Source organism: Aplysia californica, unplaced genomic scaffold (assembly GCF_000002075.1).
Source record: "Aplysia californica isolate F4 #8 unplaced genomic scaffold, AplCal3.0 scaffold00066, whole genome shotgun sequence".
NCBI lineage: Eukaryota > Metazoa > Mollusca > Gastropoda > Aplysiida > Aplysiidae > Aplysia > Aplysia californica.
The window spans coordinates 1,549,434-1,575,150 of record NW_004797336.1 but is presented as its reverse complement, the minus strand read 5'-3'; the positions used below and the strand labels follow the sequence as shown (position 1 = coordinate 1,575,150).

The 25,717-nt window shown below is 38.4% G+C and overlaps 2 protein-coding genes across 2 annotated transcripts; one reads left to right on the top strand and one right to left on the bottom strand.

The window, feature by feature from the left end:
* Positions 1-1,175: 1,175 nt before the first annotated feature.
* On the bottom strand, positions 1,176-17,020 carry LOC101854627 (dynein assembly factor 4, axonemal). Its single transcript, XM_005093592.3, has 11 exons — positions 16,736-17,020; positions 14,048-14,198; positions 11,591-11,724; positions 11,173-11,283; positions 10,637-10,724; positions 9,364-9,500; positions 6,839-6,942; positions 5,883-5,963; positions 5,463-5,535; positions 4,464-4,569; positions 1,176-3,736 (listed from the first exon to the last, which is right to left on the bottom strand). Exons 1-11 carry the CDS (start codon positions 16,856-16,858, stop codon positions 3,633-3,635), a joined length of 1,212 nt encoding a protein of 403 aa, XP_005093649.2. The 5' UTR covers positions 16,859-17,020; the 3' UTR covers positions 1,176-3,632.
* A 195-nt stretch (positions 17,021-17,215) lies between these two features.
* On the top strand, positions 17,216-24,751 carry LOC101854397 (U6 snRNA-associated Sm-like protein LSm6). The gene is made up of 4 exons (XM_005093591.3): positions 17,216-17,335; positions 20,610-20,716; positions 22,821-22,934; positions 24,574-24,751. The coding sequence occupies exons 2-4, from the start codon at positions 20,626-20,628 to the stop codon at positions 24,603-24,605; spliced, it is 237 nt and encodes a 78-aa protein (XP_005093648.1). The 5' UTR covers positions 17,216-17,335; positions 20,610-20,625; the 3' UTR covers positions 24,606-24,751.
* The last annotated feature ends 966 nt before the right edge of the window (positions 24,752-25,717 follow it).

Sequence of the window (25,717 nt, the reverse complement as noted above, 5' to 3'; positions counted from 1 at the left end):
GGAAGAAGGGTTGTTGACTGATGTTTAGTTTTAGTAAGAGTTTTACGGTACTTACAACACAATAAGGTAATATACGTGCCGAAGATTAGAGGTAGGTGTTACATTACAAGAGAGTAACAAACACAAAAAGGGAGGGGAGATAAAGACGATAGATGTTTCATAGGAAAGAAGAAGCAAACCACACCAGGGCACCCACAAACCACCCACTTTGTTGTTGAATGAGCAGGAGAGTTAGAGCTTAAAACAGTAACACAAAGAAAATCACATAGGAAGAAACAGAATGGCAGAAATAGGAAGAAGAAGGACCACAGAAGCATTGCCCCCTTCAACCACCATAACCACACAAGACTCTACTTACATAGACAACTTACTCCTGACAAGCACTGGTATTTTAAAATTAAAATCTACAAAAAAACAAACTGAACGCATTTATCTTGAACGTGCATGTAGCTGTCTACACCAAGGAGCCATGTGAACTCAGGGAAACATAGAGTCTCACTGTATACAACAAAACGGGCCTTTCAAGCCATCATTGGTGCGAAAGAAACACTAGAGTTTATATACAACTTTAGAACTGGGGTCACAGATTCCCACAAATATATATATATATATATTATTTATGTGTACATGTATTTTCATATTCTGAAATTTGTTCATAACTCTTACATTTCCAGCATAACCATACTGTCGTGCCAAGGCAGACCGATGTATCTGCAAAAAATTTTATTTTTGCATCTCAGCTTAGATGAACACCTATACACCCATTCTGCATCTTGTGTCTAGGGCAGGAAGACGTATTTGCACTTCAAATAGGATATTTCACTATGGCAAACAGACGTAACTGAAGGGCTACGCCCATATTTCCAATGGCAGCACGACGTAACTCAAAATCATAAAAAGTGCAGACATTTCGCTCTGCCTTGGCACGGAAGCATAGTTCTCATTCACTTTTGGCACAATAACTTTAATACACCATGGCGCTAAAAGACCTAAATCCAAACTTTCAGCATTTTTATCTCTTTTGCTCACAGAAAAAGACATCAGTGCATGTGCATTTGTATCAGAGCTGTAAAAGTATAAGACAAGGCAATTAGTGATTTGCATTCCGCATCAATAGGACCTAGGAACAGTAAAACATCTATCTGATACAGACAAAAGAAAAAGAACACCTCAAAGCATGTCAAGCAACTTTAATTTTCATTCTGACCATAAAACACAGCAAAATATACCAAAAGATCACAGTTTCAAACCAAGATGAATTTTCATCCATAATATTCAATCAGAATACACTTTTGCTTTCAACCCTATTGCTCAATATACATTCTCTCTTTTCTATTGTTTTAATGCTACTGCTGGCAAACACTTGAACACCACAAACATTGACACATTCAAGAGTACAGGAACAAAGAATAATCTAAAATTACACATGACGTAAGTGTAGCAACCATACAATGATAACTGAACATAGTATTTGACTACCTCTGCATGTTTACTTGTTTTCACTCCCTTGAGACAACCTAGAAAAACGGAAGGATGAGTTGCAGCTACAATACAGAGAAAATAAAAACATTACAGTTATGAAAGTGAGGATGAATCAATAGGCCCTGACTTCCCAGTTCCTGGATCGATAACAGTCATAACACTACTGGATCAATATATTTCAAGGTTGATGACCTCATAACTCTTGTACATCATTCAGCCTTAATTCATTCTAAATAAAGCCAGACACTCAGCAGCTACTCAAAAATAAAATCAGCAAAAGGTTGTCTGAAATTGTCTATCCCATTAGTTTGTGCTGCCTCTGATATCATGGATAAAGTTTCAGACAAACCCCTGACAAGAGTAAGATTATCACACCCACTTAGCTCAAAGGCTATCAAAGCACAAGCAGGAAAATTCAGTAATTGGGGTTGCCATGGCATAAAAAGATATTCAGTTCAGATATTAAAAAAAACAACAACAACATAATCATTGCCCATCTTGTCAGCAAAAACATAAGACAGCCTAAAAAAGCTTCAGCTATGTATATGTTATACACTCACAACCAGCATTACATGCCAACTTGAGATGTAGAACACAAAGGTAAAGCTAAGCAGCTACATTCTATCAACATAAACTTTAAATGCCATGCTGCAACTTCAGGAGGCCTGTTGGAGTTATTTTAAAAAGGTGAACGGACACTAATTCCATTCTCCTTGTCACCTGGATAGATAACATATCACAGAATAACGTGAGCGAGTTTGGGTTTCAACCTTCCACACCAGGCTGGTAAATCATTCTGAGCTAGCTGTTACTCAGCTTTGCTCTGGAGTATTTAAAAGCATGAGTAAGACAGTTAGTTACAACTAGTTCCTCTCTATTTCATTATTAATGCCTTCAAAAGGTACATACATAGAGCTTTGACACAAAAATGAGCATGAAAAAAGAGGTAAAATGTATGAGATACAAAAACTTCAGCTTAGATGGTCAAAAGATATTATAAGAAAGGTAACTCCTACTATAAATGTTGAAGTAAGGAGTTACCTAAAATCAGTAGCTGAAGAGAAATTTTTTATTTCTCATTACTGGTAAGTTCACACTTCGAGGAAAATTTTCAAATAAAGGGGAAATAAAAGATGAAAAACAAAAGAAAACACTGGACGGATGTCTTCAATGTGGTACAACGAACAAAAACATCAACATTGGGACGATTCTCAAGTTTCTGTGCAAATTTCTTTACCTCAGTTAATTAAACTTTAAATTAAAATGAGAAAGGATGATCATCTTTATAGTAACAAAATGGCAGTCTTTTCTCGGACGGAACAGAAATGGCAGGCCTTTGGATAAAAAACAAAACAATTATGACCAAAAAAACATCACAATGCAAAATAATCTTAGAAAAGCTTATTTAAGTTATGAAATAAAATAGCCACAACGAGTAATCTTATTCATTTGCAGGATGTCAATTAATTCAACACATCATGAATACCCCGTTGCTGTGTTGAAGATTATGGAACATGGAAAGATTTATGAAGAGAAAAACATATAATCAAATATTTACAATAACTGCTGGAATGTTGGAAGACTGACATAGCCAGCCCAGTCCACAACAAAAAGATTGTGATGCAGTATATGATTTTTCAAAACACAAAAACGAAAACTGAACTGAAAAGGAGGTAGCTGTCAAACAGCATATTATCACAAATGTAATTTTTGTAAATGGATTTGCAATCTTGCAAAAGCAGACACAAGAGCTTTGCATACTTTTAAACAGTAAAGGAAAAGGGTTCTGAAGAAATAAATACAACACATTAGTCTTGTAAGGCCAGAAATAATTTACATCAGGCGCACACTTGGGGCACCCACAGGACCAAGGAACCTGATAACAGTTAGAAACTATTCTCCACATCAATGGACTTGTGCAAAAGGAAATATTTCATCAGCAAATGCTCCTTTGAATAATCAAAAGATCCACCCTGAAACCCCATCATCTAAATGAGAGGTAGAAGGCCTTTATCATAAGGAATACAAACTACAACGAGTTAACACAGATGCCACAGTTCAGGAGGCCCTATTTGCAAATTGAAAATATCGACAATATTCTATTCATGTAATCATAAATAAACCCTTTCAATGTGTAAGTCAAGCTACAATCATGCTTCAGTAGACTGAATCACTTGACGAATCCTCTCAGCATCAGCAGCCAAAGCCTCATTTTTTGGCTCAACCGCCAAAGCAGCTTCATAGTCTTTTAAACCTGGTGAGAGATGGGATAACAGGTATATGGTAATGCACGTAATAAGTAATTATTTATCATTAAATAAAAAATGTTTTCAGCAATAAATAATAATTCAGAGCGACCTGTGGTAAAAGAACATTCCACAATGAAGAACGCCTCACAAACCATTGTAATAGAGTACATTGTAACTCCATTCCCATTACTTTCTGAAATCCTTTGACGGTCACTGAAGATGAGGTGTTCAGAGTCAGGGAAAAAAAACAACTCATCAAACCGTTACATTATTATGACTGAATCAGACATTATTTCCTTATTCAGCAGTATTAACTAAACAATTTTTTGTAACTGCATAAGGTTATATTTTTTAGACTAGGATATTATTGCTTTAATTTTAATATACATAACTGGTTAACTGAAAATAGCTTTTCTTATTCCATTATTAAACCTGAAATCCCTTTTAATCAAACTTACATTTCTCACATCTCTCTGAAATTTGAACTTAAATTATTAGAGTGTATCACTACAAAATATATTTCTTGATGATATCTGATTATCTGTTTGCTTGTTTCAATAGGCTTACCTATGTCAACACACAGAAGCATTGGTACACAACAGACTTTTACTCTCTCCTTATCCATTCTAAAGTAAAGAACCAAAATCCTTTTGTTCTCAAATCTTGAGCTGAATTTCCTCATTCAACAATTTTTCACGAAAGCACTTGCCATTTCCAGATAAGAAAACTTACCCTCCACATACAACTCCAATTCACAGAAAGCTGTACCTCTCCGCACTAAAGCTTTGCACCTACTCTTAGCATTCTGTGGCACAGGGGGAAACAGCAGATCCATAGCCTGAGGACAGCACATCCAAAAGAAAGCAAAATGAATAGAAAGAATAAATTAGGATAGCAAAATGGGTTAAGGAAATAGTATTTTACTATGGAAGAAAGCAGTCTAGTCTACCAACAAGACAGCAGAGAGTATGCATATCGACAACAGCTTTCACTACAAGTAAAGACTGTGAGACCAATAGGGTCTGACTAGCTGCCCTCTCCTTCAACTGTTCCTACTCTAGGTACACTGATGAGTTTACCTGTAGCTTAACTGAGCAACTATTCAATATTTCAATAGTAATCTCAAGCATTCTACTGGAAAAAGCTAAGATGCTGAATAAGTAAGTTCGAGAGAAAGGAATAAAAGTCAGCAAGTGTGATGCTGAAACCATTTAAAATGTACAAGTACAATCATAAAAAAACACAGGCAAAGAAAAAATAAATAAGAGTAAATCATTTGCAAATACTTTAAGGAATAATGGTTTCATGGCGAGTCAGAATATCATAATAACAGCCAGTTCATCAGGAACAGATCACTATATTACTGATGTCAAGATGAAATGAAAGGGTTGAACCAACCTCCCCCCCCCCCCGGGCATCTGGGAGATGACTCTGACCACAGAATACTATATTACATGAAAGTAAATGATCAGGCCTTGAAGCAAAGCAGGCAGTGCAAATGTTACAAAATCTTCCAATTCAAGAGACCTTTTTGCAACCTCAGTGCTTTCTCTGATTGGATGACAAAACCTTGTATTCATGAATACAAAAAAGATCAAATTCACTTAAACAAAACAGACGGAAGTAGTTTTAGATACATATATTTACATAAAACACACACATACATGCACACACAGGTGCATGGCCCCACACATACATGCAAGCACAAACAAAAAGGCAGATTCAACTTACCTTTGAGCAGTCCTCAATGACCTTAAAAAAATTCCTCAGTTTCAGATGACAGGCAGCTCTATTTGAGTAGAGTCTAGATACAAGTCAAAGAAAACTTATCTCTAGTTATAAATCTTATTTCTTCTAACTTAAAGATAAAAATGTCAAAATGTCAGGAAATAGACAAGTAAACTGTAAAGTTTGTGTTGCATTCAGTAATATGCAAGTTTTCACGTAAATTAAAGATTTCAAAAGAGTACTTCAAACTTTGTAAGGGTTTTATTCTCTAAGAACCCCTGAAAATAAAATCAAAAGCAAGTGGCTCTACACAAACAGACCATTACATTTTATATCTCAGAGGAGTAAATTTTCTATATAAACTTGAGCACAAAACATATAAGATAGCAATCAAACCAGTACACAATTCCCCTAAAAGGATACGATGGCAGTTTTGGTGTCAGATGAATGGCGTGAGTATAGGCGTTGATGGCAGATTTGTAGTCACCGGAGGCGAAGAAAGAACTGAAACACACAATAGGTAAAACACAGCTTTTCACAACAACAAAAAACAATCTGTAAAAAAAAAAGTACAAAAGAAAGGTCTGTTCATTTTTTTTTAAAAATTGTTGGGCTGTTTAACCCTTTCCTGTTCACATTCTTTGTCAGCAAAGGCCACCAAAGTGTTCAACTTCCTGTGCCCTCAGGAACCATCAAGTTTCACATTCTGCTTTACTTTTTAATAGAAGTAAAAGTAAATTCTGACTGCTGACTCTTGCTCTGACACACTTTCCTCACTAAGCTTGAAAACGAGGTGGCAGCTTAATGTCAGTTATCTATTTTCACCACAGCCAAAGCATACCACAAAAGAAATTTTGTGGGTGAAAGAAAGTGTGTGTACGCAGCCAATTTACGCTTCGTTGATCTCTAGTGCAGAACTGTTTGCTGGCTGGTTTTGTGCTAGCGGAATGCTAGCTCTACATTTGTTTTGACCAATTTGGGTGGGTAGAAATAGAAAGGGTAAAATTGCTATGGGGAAAACCATGGTAGATTTTAGACAATTACATAATGTTCATGAAATAAAAATATCACATACACCTTTTATTTTCAAATACTTGTAAGTGGGTATCACATACAGCTGTCATAAAAACAGCATACCACAGTGCTGCTCAATATTCACTTAAATTATCATTTTAAGACCAGTAAAAAAAGTTACCTTCAAAACCAAAGAGATATCAGCAGTAACTTCCGAAACTCAAGACCATATGTAGGGACAAAAATTAAGTTCAAAATGTTCTTAAAATCAGTTTCTTTAACATAGGTTTGGATACAATCTAAAGCTGTATTTGAAAATGTATTCTTTTATGTGAATTATTCGAAACAACTTGAGGGCAACTTACTTTCCTTTGTCCTGAAGCCATTGTGGGTTCTTCTCCTCTTCTGTTAAGTCCTTATCTAGGGACATTTCAATAGACCTCTTTGCTTCAGCTTGTTTTTTCAACCACTGGAAACAAGTAAAATACATCAAAACATAAAAATCTTTCAAAACCAGCAGCATGCCATAAAAATTTATTAAGAAAAGTACATTGGTCACTTGTTAGTTTCTCAAACAGCTTAAAAACTTACAAGGGTGGGACAATTCAATCTTACAACACAAAAAAGTAAGACGCACGCTATAACAAAAAATCCCAGAATACAAAGGAAATAAAAGGTACCAAAAAGTTTACTTATAAATCACTTAATCTCTAATTTGTCTCAGTGGAACTACTAATAGAGCAGACATGCTATGAAAACCTTGTCAAAAGGTAATATACAAAAGCCTAGATTGAGACAACTGTAGTTCTGACATGACAGTAGAAGAGACCGACTGCCAATCTTTTATTAACAGAAATGACATACATACATGAGCCTTTGCCAATAGGTGAGGGTTTCTTCATACACCTAACAAAATCCTTTCCTATTTAAATAAATATGGTGCTACAGCTTTGAAATTTTTATATATGTTGTGCTTAATATGATGTTTTAGCTATGGGAACAGAGAAATGGCAATCCGGCCATTAGAAGAAATCTTATAAATATTTTTCGTCCTGAAATCAAGGTATTTTTAGAATGCAAAACGTGACACGTTGAGTTCGTACATTTTCTGTCGTTAAGTTCAACAATGAAATAACTGCTGAGAAACTCGTCCTTCTACACTTTTATTACTCTCTCTCTCGCCCTTTTTAACTCCCAGTGGAGCACAGGCCATCAACAGCATTACTCCAGCCAAGCCTGTCCTGAGCATCCTTTTCTATCTGTTTCCATGATGTCCCCGCTTTTTCCCTTTGCTTTCCATCCTATCAAAGCCTGCTTGGCGTGCGTTGATAACAGAATTTCCTCCAGCTGTCCAGAGTAGAGAACTGTTTCACCTGAAGCAAGTTGGAACTCCCCTGCATTCGTCCATCTCGTCTCACAGAGACCCAATATGTCCAGTTGGTAGGCCTCCATCTCTCTTGCAACCACCAGTGCCTTCCCTGCCTCGTACATTGTACGAACATTCCAGGTGCCAAGTCTGGTGGTTCTTCTGGTCGACAGGAGGTTTCTCGGCTTGGTGGCTTCCTTTCGGCTTTCACCATCCTGCGTCATTCTACACTCCATATTCTCTCCTCTCCTCGGTGATGAAGGTCCTCCATCTTCCAGAACTGGCGGTTGTGTTGTTTTTCCTGTTGATGTTTTTGTAGTTGCTTTTTGTTTTACCGGAAAGGGCTGCTAACCCTTTGCCCACCCGACCTTAGTCGCCTTCTACGACATGTGTGGTACGGATACAGTGGACAGTGGTCCTATTCTTTGCACCCCTGTCTCTTGGACAGGGCCCTGAGAACTACGCGGGTGCTTTTATTACTATAACGACATTATTTGTGGTGCTATATCAGGAACAAGGATATCTGTAGCTGTTTTTTCTTTGTGAGCCTTCTAAATTTTCATTTTCGAGCATAACTCGTGTAGTCATTTCGCAAGGCAACTTTGATTCCCCATGACTTTGTTTCTGTAATGTATGTGTCTGATGTATGAAATGTAAAAATGGGAATGAACTATGTGGCAAATGTTGAAAGAACGATTCTTTAATATCACAATTATTTCCCCTCCTTGATACGTCACACATTGTCTCGTTTTGAATACACATGAGATTTCAGTGTAAACTAAACTAAATAAAATCAGTTCACCGGCAGGTAGGCAAGAGAGCGGCTGTGTTTTGTCTTTCTTTCAAGTATTAATCTTTTTATAAGGAGAAGCCATATGCAGCCGTCACATTTTCTATCGGCCATTTTGGGGCCCTGGAACGAGCATAAAATCGTTCACTGTCTACTCTCTGCCCTGGCTAATTCCGAGGCAGTGATCGTACGTAATTTTGATGCAAATGGAAATCCCCCGACGCCTCGTGCTCTGTCATCATTTGTTATGTTCTAAAAAAACTATCACAAAACGAAAAAAAAATAGGAGCGGAGGAACGGGCATTGTTCCTGTCGATCCATTCAAAGTGTATGGTTGTGCGATGCGAGACGATGAAAATAAAATCAATGGATTTGACCAATTCATTGAAGTCTTCTTATGTCGTTATCAAATCTTAACATGTCATATGTTGGAAAAAAGCTGTTATGTCCGAAAGATCTGTAGATCTGTAAATACATGTTTTTGTAGGAAGATATACATGAATAGAAAAATTCAAGTAAAAACAAATTATGAAAAACTTTATCATCAACCCTCTGTGCTACATTTTAGGAACCCACCTATTGGCAAAGGTTCACATAAATATTACAAAATGTAGCAACACTATACATTCAAAATAATAATAAACATAATTTACTATGCCTAGAACGCACTTCTTTTTTATTAGTCCACGTCTAAACCTAAACAGCTATTGAAAAAACAACTCTCAACACATTACCTCTTCTTCCTGTGGGGTCTGAGACTCGCGGGTGGGTGTGGGGAACACCCGTGGAGTGTGAGTCACAACAATCTTTCCACTCTCTCGAGGAGCATTTCCACTTTTGTTCTCCTTTTCAAATATGTTATTAGCTTTTGCTGCAAAAAAAACAACAAATGAAGACATGACAATTTTTCATCACAACTCAAGTACCAGATTACAGCTGAGTTCATTGTAGTAAAGTTAATTTCTCCCTAAAGTCTATTTGATTAACATATATATCTAAGGTATGTACAATAAGAGGTTATTTCTAAACACGACGTGTCATATATTGCTACTAACAAAAATCTCCCCGATACAACAAGAAAAGAAAATTGACAAATTAATCATGTCCAGCCATGCTGTGGTCCCTCTTCTTAACTCTTGTCCTGCATCTGTGCTGAGATGCGAATGATGAACCTTATCAGCAACCGATTACGTCGGACGTTCTGGGAAGGCTGCCGGGGTCACTCAGCATGTACTGTCGGTGTACAGAGAGTGGGCCTAGAAACGTGTGTTTTCGCCATGAATACTGTGGAGGTGCATTAATCGATGATGAAAATAACTCTCTATCTTTCATAGCTTTCTATTTATAAAGTGTTACGAACACATGAATAACCCCCTCTCATAAACTGATAAGACATTACGAGTAGTTACGTCCATTCGAATAACCTTTTTAGACGCTCAGGTTGTTATGAATGATCTGGGGTTGGAAGGGGATAATTTAAGGTCAATTTCTGAATGTTTTGCTCTCAACTTGTTCTTTTTACGGGCACAATGGTATTCAAAACTGTCAAACGAGCTTATTTTTTATCCGGTAGTATCATTTTATAAAAAAATCAAGCTCATTTGAAAGACTTTGTGTAGAAAAATGGAAGTTTTGTTTCCTGACTACCATTTTGAGTTCCTCACGTCTAAGTGGGTCAATTTGTTCTAATTTCATTGGATGAATATCTAGAGCTACTTACTTGGCATGCTTTGAATGAGACGTAAGCTTCGGTTACGAACCAACGCAGACAGCTCTAGAAGTAGGCCACAAACTCAAGTAGACTTAAGCACACACACTTGAGCAGTATGAATGCAGTTCTGATGCGGGACCCAAACGAAACGGGAATGATACTCAGCACAAGTGAGCTGAGCCAGGGCCCGGACTGACACAGGACCAGAACGAAGGCGAGGTGCTGAAATAGGCTTATCGGGCGACATAACACCCCCCCCCCCGTCCCTCAGGACGAGGGTTAAGTATAAAGCTCACCCTTCCGTTGTTTTCGCCTTTCCTCGCGATCTCGTTCTTTTTCCGCTTCAACTTGTTCTCTCTGAGCTGCTAGTAGTTTTTCCTTTTCCTGTAAAATAATAAGAAAACGTCTCCATGTTACCATTAATTGTGTTTGTGAACCACAAGCAACACTAACAATATCAGAGCACAAACATGAAACAAGAAACGGCTGAAGCAAAGACAATACCTTACCCCAATGAAGATAAGTAAACTCTACCATACTTTATGTTATAAAAAGATGTGGAAACATTTTTTTTTATGCATAAAAAGGAAATACACAAACTAGACCAAAAATATGCATGAGCACTCAAGCTCAGTTGGACAAAACTGGTCATCACAGAAAAACAGCAATAATTCACTGTGCAAAATACTGTGCTGCTACAAAACTGAAAGGTAATCATATTAGAAAGTACATTTTCCATTATAAAGACAGTCCATTCAAGGCTACTCTTTAAGAGCAGGGGGAAAAAAATCCAACAGACTTTGAACGAAAATACAAGGAAAATGTATACCACCTTCTCTGCTATGATCCTCTGCTCCTCTTTCCATCGTTCCAAATCCTCTGTGGCTTTATTCCTTTCAGACTCTTTGATACTTGATATCCTCTCACGTTCTCCATCCTCTATCTATGTAGAAAATCAGAGAATATCAGGTTAAACAATTTTCCAGAAAACAGGAAATCCAGTATCTATTGAAATATAGCATTTCAATTCATTTGTTTAGATGTTGTTCAAAGTTTATGAAATGAATAAGTTTTCAAATAGCAAATAACTGTACATGAACTGAAGAAAAATTAGAAATCTCATATTTACCTTTACCTCACACTGCCTTTGTCGAACACTTTAGTTCTGCAGCAAAACAGAAATCCAGATAAAAACAAAATTACCTAGCCAAGTTAACAAACAGCAAAAGCAAATACCAAGAACAAATTACCTTCATCATCTCATTGATAGCAAGCTTTTCATTGGCTCTCTTTGTTGTGGACTTCAAAGTAGCTTCTTCTTCAAGTCTCTTTTTCACTTTTTCTTGCGCTTCTTCCCGCTTCTGTTTCATAATTTGTTTATCATCTGAAAAAAATCAGATCATCTTGTATCACAACATGTAGCAAGGTAGACAGGTCAATAATACTGAGAGTGTTGATGACATTATATTTACAGAAATGTTTTTCACTCAAAAATGGCAGAATTAAAAAACAGCATAAGTAAAGCACACAAATGAGAGAACTAATTATATGACAATGTTCCAACTTCAAATCTTAAGGGTGGTATAAACTAGTCTCTAGCTCTTCAAAACAACACAGCAGCTCACTTTTAATCAAGAGTTGCATCATACAATTTCTTTCATTTTAATCATAAAAGAAACAAATGACTTGCTTACACCAACAGTACATCCTCAAACTGTACACATATGTCAAATATAATGACCAATTTTACAGACAATAAACACAGAGAATCAGCACACACACATACATAGACAGGATAAGAGCTCAAATGTTCGTGTTAACTCAATGTTAAAGAGATTTTAAAGTTCAAAGTGAGAACAATTTATTGGCACATGCTTGAATTCATCGAGTATTCAAAAATATTGCTTTGGGCCATAATATTCATTTACACACTGCATAACATAAAAAAATCAACATAATTATCTCTTTTTCTTGTCACCATTGACAATCCAAAGGAATCTGTTGAGGGGGAGCCTCTAAATTAGGGCTGGATTCTGCTCGGTTAATCGAAGGCTTGCAAAGCAGCGGACGTCTTGCGCTAGAGGCTTGCGAGCAGGCATGTGATTTGATTTGCCTCCCGCTTGCTACCGGAGGGAACTTCCGGTGAGTTGTGACTCGCGGACAGTCCTGCTTTACTGTGTCATGACGTCGCGAACTCTCGTGGCAGTGTGCTCAGTACATATTTCTAAGATTCTCTGGTTATTTGCGTTGAGAGGCTTGCACCAAAAGTGCAAAATCGGTTGGGTTTTTTTCATAGTTCGGTTGTAAAAAACAAAAAGCTCTATTCAATGCACTTAAAAATTAATATTGGATCGGCTATTCTTATGATGTTAAGGCCTGTTTATTTTTAATGTGCACGAGCCAAGCGCTTCATCGTCGCACGCAAAAGACCTCAGTTCGATTCCCATATGGGGAGAAATTTTTACTGAGAACCTCCGTCTCTCTGCTGGGGCGTTGTTCCCTCTCTGCCCAGGTTGGCCCTGACATTGGGTTGAAGTAGGCCTAGCCCGTCTCCTAAATGTTCTGTATTATGTCACTGTGAGTGTAACACATCTACAAAATAGGTTACATACATACGATACAAAAGCCAATCACAACGACCCCTGTAGTTTTCCATTTTAGGGTAATCTAAGTCAACTTATTCTTATTACTACCAGAAACTTAGGTCTCTGTTACTACAATACCACGCTCCCTCTCACTTATCCATTCGCTTAGCTGATCAACGGCGGGAAGTTAAAAATAACTTCAGCTCTCTACGCTTTGCACCAAAACAAGCCCAGCCTCTCCCTTCCTCCACGGTTCAAAGTTCACACAGCGAGCAGTACTGCTGTTTGAACACATCGAGCTGTCTTGTTGCCATCGAGCTGTCCTACGCCATCGAGCTGTACCACGGCGTGCCGCTCGCTCTGTGTATTGAGACAGTACAAGTCAGCAGGTCAGGTTTCGAGCTTGTCCTGGGGCAAATCTCTAAGCCTATCGCAAATCAGTACTGTGTGAATTGTGGGGCCTGTGGCAGCGGACGGGACTTAAGGCTTGCGCAGGCCTTCGATTAATCGAGTAAACTACAGCGCCACGCCGTGCAGTGACTCTGTGGGCGAGATCTCTCACTCTCCCCATCTCTCTTTTTCTGACGTAAGTGGCTTCGCGGATTGCAAGCAGGGTGGGGATGATGAGGGGGCCTGACATGAGTGGCTTCGAGGATTGCTAGTTGCTGTGGACTTGAAGTTTAGACTAGACCAAGGAGGTTACAGTTTGCGCTAGACTTAACTTATCATGCTGGTGATTTGATTTGATGATTTGACCTAGTGATTTGAGGCTTGTGACTTGAACTAGCGGCTTGTGAACACGAGCGGGTTTGCTACCAGGGTACAGCCCTACTCTAAATCTTACAGTTACAGGAAAAAAAATGTTTATTTCACAGGCAACGTACAAATTTTATTAAAGAGAGAAATTTTACTGGCACTTTTCCATCCTGACTGAAGAAATAGTCAATGTATGTATTTGGCTACTTAAAAAACATTCACAGGAAACATTATTTATAAATTTAAATACTATGCTCAAATATAGAGAGAACAAGTAACATTAAAGAGGTGTAGAGTCGTCCACTACAGAGCTTTTACAGAATGTAAGCATCAAGCTTATAGTCCAGATATAACAGGCACACCAACCTGCATCAGGAGACTGGAGCCTGTTCCACAAACCAGGTTCTTGTTTGTAAAGTTTGAATACTACTGCACCATTGCCAACTTGAGCAGATCCTTTACCATCATCAACAGCAGCAAAAAGAAGGCATTCGAAAAGATATGGAGGATAGCTGACCTAAAAAGAGACGCAAAATATAATTTAAAACATTCTTATAAATGTATTTCACCAACACTTCAACTATTACAACATTAAAAATAGAACAAAAATAGCTATCATTCTGCTTTTTTGATACATTGTACACATTTTGATCTCGTGGCTTATAGGTTAAGGTGTTGGCCTCTCATTAAAGTTCCCGGGTTCGAATCCAGGTAGCGACTGAAAAATTTTCTTCTCTAAAATTGTCTTCTTTCCCCTCCTTTCCTGCTCTCTAGCAATGTTCTGTCGTCTGCTTTCATCTCCTCTTTCTGCCCCCTCCTCTGGGCTCCTGACTCTTTATGCAGCCTTCCTACTGCTATTCCTTGGCTCCTTCTCACTGCTGTCTTTCAGCCACACCCCTGATCTTCTGGTAAGAAAGATCTACACCTAGCCTTCTCGGATAAGGGCGATAAATCTCGGAGGGCCTGTGTGCAAGTTGAGCACGTTAAAAATCCCTTGGTTGTCTAAAATCGGGAGGGGGGGGGGGGTGCAGGAATTTTTTTTTTTACATGAAAGATTTGTTTTTGCAGGGTGACTAAATGCAAAATAGGTTACTGCCAAGGTCGAGCAGTCTTGTTTTCTCGCAGTACCTTTTGAAGTTATTTTCAAAAAAGAAGTTAAGTACAGTTCGGGAACGTTGCCCCAACCACAACTGAAGTATCTGAATATTCAGGATGAGAAAGATCTCTCTCCATGATTTATAATGACTTTACAGGTGTCAAAAGTAGGGTGTTATCGTTTGATGATCTTAGCTTTCTCCCTGGCTTATAATATATATTTATATACTAAGTTCTTGAAGATAAAAAGGAGCAGTTTTATTTGTATTACACATTTGACACACATGACGCAGATTTTAAATATTATTCTTTCTTTTACAGGGAGCCATTGCAGTTTTTTAAAATAATAATGGAGTGACATGGTCTCGTTTTTTAGATCTTGTTATCAGTCTAGCGGCATTGTTTTGAATTACTTGTAAACGATTCAAATATTTGTTGTTCAGACCTGCTAGGAGTGAGTTACAGTCTAATCTAGATAGGATTTATAAGAGATGTTACCAGTTTAAACATTCAGAATTCCTTTCCTTGGTTTTATTAAACAGATATAAGGTTTAGTAGACTAATATAATCATGCTTAAAAGTCTGCTCCCCCCCCTGTCACTGTAAAAATTGCAGTTGCTTAAATTAATCATTAGTTAAAATTATAAAGACAATGCATTTTGCACTAAAAGAACTTACTTTTAGCCACCAAAAATCCCAAATTGTGTCGACATTTTTTTTTTTATTTAAAAAATCTGATTTAAATTAAAACAATCTTGATTTAAATTTAAAAAATCGATTTTTTAAATTTTTGGTTAAAAAATCAAAAAAATCACCAACCCTGTTCTCAGCTGAAAATAAAGGGATTTGGACAGAGATCCTACAAACGAGCCCATTGATAAGTGGTGATCAATATATACACCGAGATGTCATATATATATGCCCATATAAATCAAAGTTGACACTTTCCAGATTTTATTTAATCGTTGATTTTTTATAAGAATGATGTCTGTCTTTTCTTTGATTAGTTTCAATTTGTTTACTTTTTAATTTCATAAAAACATTGTTTACCGATAGAAATCATGTTTGGCAGATCTTGAATGGTGCCATTAACATATATTTGGGAATCATCAGCATAAAAATGATAACTCAATCCATGATTTTGTAAAATGCTGGCTAAGGGCTTTGTATGTATAGAGTGTAAAGAGCACTGGTCCAAAAACAGACCCCTGTGGAACTCCATAATCCAGCCTTACCTGCTTTGTGAAGCTATTTTTAATTAGCACTGAATGAACTCTTTCTAGTAAATATGACGTAAACTATGAAAGCACAGTACCCGATTTATAAGCTAAGTGAGCACTCAAGAAGTCTTGTGAGTAGAATAGCACGGTCAATTGTGTCAAAAGCTGCAGACACATCCAAAAGAGTTAAAAGACAGATGTTTTTGCTATCAACAGAATCCAGTAAATCAGACGTTACTTTTAAGAAAGTGGCTATTCTCACCCGCCCGGAAGTTCTCGCAAGATCAACTCCTCCCCTCTTCTCTCGGCTCGATTCGAAGAGTTAAATGTTAAATAGCCGTAGCATCTTTGTAGACAACCAAATTAATTTACTTTTGTGTTTTAACATCATTTTTTAACTTTGTTTTGGTCAATTTGATCGTCCACACCGATAGACAGTATTCAGAAAGAGACAGAGAGAGAGAGAGAAGAGGGGAGGAGTTGATCTTGTGAGAACTTCCGGGCGGGTGAGAATAGCCACTTTCAATACTTTCATTCGGATAACCATTCCGTAGAATTTATGTGGTTTACACTGGTAGCCTATCACGGTGAACGCACACCGGGTAAAAATAGCCAAAAGGCTCGCCCTTTCACCCCAGGTGAGAGACCTACAACTGCGTTATTTCCACCGAGGTGGCCATAAGATAACAAAACTTAGAGCAGTTGTGAGTTGGGGGGACGACTTAGCAGGCGAGCCTACCTTCAAATATTCGTCGGATGAGAGAATGTCAACTTTGTTTGCCTTCACCCCTTTGAGCGGAACTGTAACCCAAACCATTTTATCTGTCTCCTCCCATCCAAAATCCTTCACAATGAGAGGCATCGTATTGATTGAGATTCTATCTTCGTCTCTCAACTGATCAAATTATGTTCTTCCCTTCTCAAATCAGTAGCCTAATCAGCGTCGTCAATCCAGGAATGTTTGTTTGTTTGGGTGGACAGGACTTTAAACTGTTTACGAAAATGAGTTTCAAATGCAGAATTGTTTGTTACTTATTGATCAAGAAGCTTTATGTATATTCTGAGAAATATCTACATACCTATCATTTAAAAAGATGTCCGTATTTATAGCTTAGTGGATTGTAAAAACAGTTTTAAAGCTGATAGTGAGAAGGAACATAGGCTAAAACAACTTTGGTCATTATGAAATTATCTGGCAACTTCTCTGACCACATTCAGTTTCCGGCTTCCGGTTGCTCAGCACGACAGCACGAAACGAAAACGCAAGTAAAACTAGGACTACTAGCCTACACACGATACGGACAGTCCCGCTTTCGATCGCAACTGACTGTATTGACAGGTTTGTACTCCTGATTGAATTGGGTAGTGAAGGGCTCACGGGCTTGAGCCCCTCCCCCTCCCCACCCACAACCCCAACTCTATCCCAAAGTCAAAGTCTAGGCTAAATGAAAGTTTCTCCTAGAGTCTAGATCTAGATCTAGATCTAGATTTCTATATCTAGAATCTAGATCTAATCTAGAATCTAGAGTCTAGAATCTAGGTCTAAATCTATATCTAGATCTAGATTAAATGAAGTAAGCAGTTGAAACCGTTATGACTGCACGCTATTTTTTTCAAATAGACTCTATATAGATCTAGATCTAGGTCTAGATCTAGATTTAGATCTAATAAAGGAGCGCCAAGGGGTGAGTGTCAACAGATAAAAGTCTTTATAGGGAATCTGACTTAGACTGCTCTCCTCTCTCGCTTCCGCTTCAACAGCACAAGGTCTGCTTCGACTTAGACTATCAAGGCACCCCGCAAATAGCAGGTCACAAGAGAGTATACAAAAGACAAAGAAGTAGAGGAAATGATGGCGATTTTGTATTTAGTTCGTTAAAGTCAAGAGTTGGGGGGGTTTCAGGGGGGCTTGCTCCCCAGACTAATAAAAATATGGAGGTGGGGGGGTTCAGGGGGGCATCGGGCATGCCCCCCTGAATTTTATCCTAATTCGATGTTTTGCAGTTAGGTTGCATCCCTGCTCTTTGTGTAGCCTAATTCAAATATAGTATTTGGTCATCAAGACTTACTGGATTTCTTCTCTGGATGTAAACAAATGGATCGTGGACTTTAATTTTAACGAACAGAACTACAAGATCACCGAAATGACGAAATGACAATAGTTGATCAGGCACAGTTATGAGCGTGACATGAGTCAGCCCATTTACAATTCTACAGTGGAATCCTGTTATAACGAGAGGGAGGGGACCGGACCAAAATGTCCGTTATAGATAGCAGGATTTTCGCTATAAGGGATCCAGTAATAAATTCAAGGGAAACTGTAAAGTAGGCCTAATCTATGAGTTTGAGTGTTCTGTTTATTTCCTTTTGCTATATCTCCCCTGATAACGATTTTGTTTCAACATGACCTCTAGGTCTTACTTGATCAAAAATCGAATCAAGTTTCTTTCTCTAGCACTAGATCTAGCGATGTGGACTGACAGCTCGGCGTTGGCGATCAGAAAGGAAGGGCTCTGGGCTAACTCGGCCGCTGTGTTTCCCCCCACCCCACCACACCCTGTGGTGCATTCTGTCTGCTTGCGCACATCACACATTCGCTCCATCCATCACATTGCTGTGACCTCTCCATCCCCGCTTCAGAGAAGTGACTGGGGGCTCTCGTGGCCTAGAGGTTAAGGTGTTGGCCTCTCATTCAAAGGTCCCGGGTTCGAATCCGGGTAGCGACCGAAAAATTTTCTTCTCTAAAATTGTCTCCTTTCACCTCCTTTCCTGCTCTCTAGCAATGTTCTGTTGTCTGCTTTCATTTCCACTTTCTGCCCCCACCCACTCACCTCCTTTGCCCCCTCCTCTGGGCTCCTGACTCTTTCTGCAGCCTTTCTACTGCTACTCCTTGGCTCCTCCTTACTGCTGTCTTTCTGCCACACCTAGCCTTCTCGGACAAGGGCGAAAAATCTCGGAGGGCCCGTGTGCAAGTTGCGCACGTTAAAGATCCCTTGGTGGTCTAAAATCGATAATGCTTCGGCCGCCACCCGGGCAAAATTCAAAATTTCCTACCAACTGAAAATATTAGGAGTGTCCCACGCGCTCATGTGACCTATGCAGTTGCGAGCGCCGTAAAACACTTTACAAAAACAAAATAACAAAAGAGAAGTGACTGAGAGGCATGGTAGGCCTTGATAATGTAAACTAGGCTTACGCTGGCATATCACACAATGTGTTCTGCTTGTCTGCGCATGCCACACCCTCCCTGCTCAGTTGCTCCGGCCTTCATTGTTGACTCTCATGGGTTCTCCCATTCTTTGTTTCGCTAGATCACCAACAAGTTTCTCAACTGGCGAGGTTTTACGTTATGTAAAATTGGCCTATGCACTCTGCACAACAGCAGCAATATTCCGCTATAACCGACTCGCATGTTTGTCTGATAGCGCTATAGCAGTATTTTATTTACAAAGGTAAAGAGGAGAAAAAAATGGGGTTTCAGAATAGCGTCTTTATAACATACTTCTCGTTTTTTTCCGGACTCGTTATAAGTGGATTCCACTGTAGGCTACTATGCTTGAACGAGAAATGTCCCCCCTTTGGGAATGGCCTTAAAAAAAGACACTACAGTCAGTGGCACTGCCCGGGGGGGTTACCGCACGCAATGAATACAGAGTGATCAACTTGACGGCTTGCTCGTTTATCCAATCACTTATATCACCACTTACAACTATAGTAACCCAGCAGCCAATCAAATGTCTTTAGGGCTAAGCAAAGGATGAGCCCTTTCCCACTACCCGTCCTTAATGAAACTCTAATTGTACAAAAAAAGACTTGAAAAAAGTCTAAAAAGACCACTGTACTGAGGGCTCACGCTCTCCTAGCCCTGACAATGGGGTGAAAGTTTACAACACTCTTTCCCCCACTGACTCAGATTCCTATTCGGTCATTGGTTCTTTGTTGGGTGCATTCAACTTTCTCGACTACACGGCCTAATCAAGCTCACTTGTGCCGCTGAGATTTAAGTTAGATCTATAAATCAGGTTGAACTACTTGTAAGGCAACTTTTTCATCACATGAAAATTAATATTAAGACTATTAAGAGGAAATTTGGAGGTGAATCTGCTTCGTCCCCCGCATGAATTATATAAGAATTTAACTAAGAACAAAGAGATGGAAAACAAATACTCTTCTCGTTTGAATTGTTCTCAAAATGCCGTGGTTCACCGTGATTATAGAAAAATGCGGGCGCTCTCTCGGTAGTTCCCACCCCCTTATATTGGCCTATTTTTGTGCTTTTCGGGAATTTAATCGAGTTAAAATTTTACTATCATCGGCCTAGATGAAATATTTGAGGAGACTTTCACTTATGAAGCTCTTTTTGTACCATACCATACATGAATGAAAATGTTTTAAGCTTTTTTGCCCATTTAATTTTTCCAGGACATTTTGAGTCCATGATTTGCGTCGACCAGTATCATGTATTTTATTAATTAGGGTTCCTTAATGTAGAGGTAGTAGGGTCTCTTTTTAATAGTATAATTGAGCATTTTCACTTGAATGTATTGAAATTTATAGTATACATGATATGTATTTATTTACCAATTTACCCTTGTTCTTGTAAATGATTTCAGATCTTGATAAAGCAAAATGAGTCGCAGACAGACACCTAGTGAATTTCTCAATCAAATCCGTGGACGACCAGTGATGGTGAAATTGAATTCAGGGGTAGATTACAGAGGTATGTAGTTTCCTTATTTATTTACTCGATACTTCAATTTTTTAACACACTGGTCACTGTGAGAAATTGGTTGTAATTGTACGGACTCTATGTTTGTTCAATAAAAACTGGGGAATCCCTTCCTATTCTGAATTTAGTGTCTTTCTTTCCTTACCTGTCTATGTGCTCATTTGTACAAACATAAAGTATAATGTAAGGGTATCATATGACTGGTCAGTTTGTGTGGTCACTTTACTTCTCATCACCATAATTTCAGGTTCCTAGTTCTTTTGAAGCTGTAAACTAGTTTTGCTGTCTCTATTGTTTTATGGAAACAAAAATTGTCACAGTGTGCAGAAATTCAATCTCATCAAAGTGTTTAAAAATTTCTGGAATGAAAAAATCACAAATTTCTAAAAAATTTCTTCAACTTATTAGCCACAGTCATGAGCATATTTTGTAAATTAAATTTATCCCATTTTGAGTGTTTATCTGAGGGGAAAACAAGCCAATTTAGAGGTGGCCGCAATAAAATCCTCGTAGTTCACACAAACGGATTGTGGTGATCAGTGGTGGTTGTAAAAGCTTCATCAGTGCCATTTATGTATTATATCATTCCAGAAGCGTCGACTACTGATCAGACATGGTTGAGCACACCACAAATTTCAACATTTTGTGTTCTCAGAAAACTCATCATGGTCGCAACACCTATGGAAGAGCCTCTTTTGAACTCTATTTGACTTGAAGCACTGTGGAGAAAAATATGACTTCAAGGAAGACTCTCTCTTTGCGTTGCAGAAAAACTTCTATTCTGAGATCTATCAACAATTAATAGGTGCTGGTAAGGCACACCTGAAAAACAAGCAATATAATGATTGAACCTCTCAGCAACGACTGAATGGGAATTTTTTGGCTTTGCCAATTCTTCAACATAGAAAGAGGAAAGAAAAGAATAAAAAGATTGACTAGATGCTTTCCTATCCGTCGAAGATATTTCATTAAAAAATAATTTATTGAAAAGAGAGAAGAAATGTAACGGAAAAGGAGAAAACACAAATACACAGGGGAAAAAAGGAGAAAAAGAAAGACATCAGTAAGAAAAGAAAAGGATAAAAGAAAAGAAAAATGAAATGAACAGGAAAAGAAATTTTCAAGACATGGACTAACTAAAGTTTTGATGTTTGTGATTTGGTATGAAAAGTATTCACCAAACATTACCATTCTTTGTGTTGGAAGGAAATTGGTCAACAGAGCTCTTTTACTGTTCATGATGTTACTGCTGCAGGCAAACATTTTCTGTGCTACAAAGTGTATATCAGCAGTCAATACTGGTAATTTTCTTGTTCAATTCTACTAACCAACTTTCCTTTTATAATACCAAATAGGCCTGCAAATAACTAAGGATTTAAAGATTGACATTTAAATTTAAAGCATGAAATGTTAAACAGTCGACTTCACTTGTTTTGAACTTGCTAGAGTTGATCTTCGGTTAAATTGATATTTTTTCGGGTACCGGCACCTCTTTTTCTTTACAGTTCCCAACGATTAAGTTGAACTTTGGATGAGTTGATCAGTTTTTCACTCCCTCGACATCATCAACTTATCCGTAATCAACTGTATTATTATCGGTTTGGTTCATGTATTGTAAAATATTGCATGTACCTAAAATTAGGCATAAATTATCGGCACCTGTGGTATAGTGGTTAGACGCTTTGCTGTCACGTGCTAGAGACCTGAATTCGATTCCTGAGTGGGAAATTTTTTTAATCAAAGAGCCTTTCTTAGTCTTTCTGCTGGGATGTTGTATCCCTCACAGCCCAGGTTAGGCCCGCCTCCTAAATTATCAAAATTGTGTCCATGGGGACATTAAAATACCTACATTTAATATAAAAAGAAAAAAGAAAAGACGTAAACTCAGGTGAATGGACATGTGTTTGAATCACACCACCCTCACGCAGTTTCAAAGGGATCTCTATGGGAATAGTATTGACAAATTTGTTGTCAGACCACATTTAAGTCACATCTCCTATAATAGAAATGTGTTTTGTTCCAGTTTTTGTTTTAGATATTATAAATGATTCAATGTCTTTCCCTTTACTAATTGTCTTTATTTTATACTGTCCAGGTGTATTGTCCTGTTTAGATGGCTACATGAACATTGCTTTGGAACAGACAGAGGAATATGTTAATGGCCAGCTCAAGAACAAATATGGCGATGCATTTATTAGAGGAAACAATGGTAAGACACATATGCAGGAAGTTTTTAATTTTATTTTGATGTCTTTTCCATATCCATACACTCTTTATTTTCTCTGGAAATGTATTTTTGCCTCATGTCTCCTATAGCTATTTTCCCCCTTACCCATGACATAGCCTGTTGCCTCTGCCAAGATGCAAGAGAACTTGAACAGGGGTAACTCAAAAACAAGAATTACACTGAGGTTTCAGTCCCAGTTTTGGTTTTTATACATACATGTGTGTAGTTTGTGTTGAACCATTTAACCGTTTCATGAACTACATGGCATATGCCATTCGTCATTTTTTAATTTTACGGTGAAGGAGCCAAAATGCTGCTGTGACATACAGCATTCGTCATGCCTTGCAAAGCACGAGGACCATGATGACGCACACCGTTGTCATAGGTTGTAATCTTCACACTGCTTCTATTATATGCATGTTGTAAACCTACAGTGGAGTCTGCCTAAAGTGAACACACTTTATTTGAACAAATGTTAAAGTGAGCGATATTCTGTGGTCCCGATTGAAGCGCTATTTGTTTTAAGTTTTAAAAAATAATGGATAAAATGAACTGGTTTCATGGGGAAATTGGATAAAGTGAACGCCCAAAATGAGTGAAAACAAAGAACGGACCGACCATGTCACTGTCGCCATGCTGTGAAATGTCACTGTCGCCATGCTGTGAAAATAAGATTCATTGCCTCTGGTATCGGCAGCTAATCCCAGCTGGGCATTGGCGACGGCAATCTCAAAGACCTCTCGTCCAGCCCACCCACTGTGTTGCCGCTCCTCCACCCTAGACCCACCACTGCGTGTAGCTACTGTTTCTAGGTCTCCGCCCTACCAAACAAAATGGTTAAACTGAACCTCGGATAAAGTGATCACTTTTTTCTTGTCCCAAAGAGTTCACTTTAAGTTTAAGCAGACTCCACTGTATTTGCTGATCCACATTCAGTGATATTTTTCCATACAAAGGAATCTTTTCCTTTTATTTAGGGACAGTCAGTAGTATTTACAAACGAGGTCTAATTATAGGCCACTGATCATTAAATCTAGCGCTACTCTTTGTCCCTGGGATCAAGAACTGTGTTGAGTGAAGCACGAGCTGACCCTGTGTCACAAAAGGGTTAAAGCTTGCCAAACTGAAGCAGAGCATTAATAAATCTTTAAAAACTTTTTCAATAATGGTTATTTCTTTAATTTAATGTGTGGCTTTGGAATTACAAACTCTTCTTTTTACCTGACCCAATGGCCAGGCCTTAGTAGATTTGGGGGCCAATCTTGGGGAAAAACTTGCAAATTATGCAGTCCTCTCACTTGAATTATACAGCATGCTCCTGTTCCACTAAGATCTTTATCTTTAAGTGCACATCCATTAGATGAAAACGAGCCATGCTCACCAAAAGAGGCCCAGTAGGATATAACGCTGGGCCAATAAAAATCAGTTATCTAAATTTACTGACTACCTGGTCTCCTGTCTAGCGACACAACCCATCCATCTGCCACTGGACAGTCTATGTGTATTTAATTTGTTGTTAAAAGTTGCCGGATTTTTCAATTGCATTCACCATTTATGTTTACTCTAGTCTTTGTTCAGGATTTTACATCTTTATGCATTTTCTCTTTTTTTTTCATTTCAGTGTTGTACATAAGTACGCAGAAAAGGAGATGATGGAGTTCCTTTTGCATCAAGAACTCACCTATTCATTGTGAACTTCGGTATCAGTTTCAGAAAATTGCTCTGAATCATCAGTTCCTTCAAGTATCAGTGTTCTGTACAAGTAAATTTTTGCTTACAATAAACTCAGTCTTAGTTTATGCTCATGTCTTTGTTTGAGGTTTTATCATCTTGTTTGTGTTTCTCGAACTCAAAGCTCTAGCAACAGTGATCTTCACTTTTTGTATAAAACTGCAATGTAGCCTACCCGATGCAGCAGTACAAATGTCCATCAGAACAAAAACAAATAGACAAGTAAGCCTACATGTAGGCTACTTGGGATGCCTCAGGGCAATACTCGTCAGCAAATGGATGATAAGTCTACTCGGTTCTTTATTGAAAAACGACTGAAATTTTAATTTCACACTTAATCCATTTGCAAACAAAACTGTTGATCTGTGTCATCACACTTTTCCCTCACTGACACCGAAAATAATACATATTACCAAATGGATGTGCATTGCAGTCTTTGAAATACATTGTAATAAATTACAAATGTCTGTGTGAGGTAAGAGAAGGTTCAGTGCTTTGATTGTCAGTGTACAGACTACCGTACATCGAATGATGTGATGATCTTCTAACAGTCTGGGTACATAGTGAAAACCTAATATAACAGGGATGGTGGGACCAGAGAAAAAGTCCTGTTATATCAGATCTGTTAAATCTGAAATGCCAGGGAAGTAAGCATTTGTGGACAAATCCAGCTGTATTTATTCATGGGTAGTTTCCCTCGCAACTAGTACTAGTACCATGTGCAGGCCTGCGCGTGACACATTGCGCGTGCGTGTAGCTGGGCTTAGGGTTAGATTGAAGTCTGCAGCACACCGCAGCCCTCTCTCGCTTCACACGCTGCGAGTGCTTGCAGTGGAGTGGCTTGCGTGGGCTTGCTCCATCACTGAGTTTACTCTCTCTCTCTCTCTCTCTCTCTCTCTCTCTCTCTCACACACACACACACACACAGACACACACACTCACACACACACACACTTCTGTGTCTCCGCAGCATACTGCCTCCACCGTCTGAAAGCACTGTGTTTTCTCTCTCTCTCTCTCTCTCTCTCTCTCTC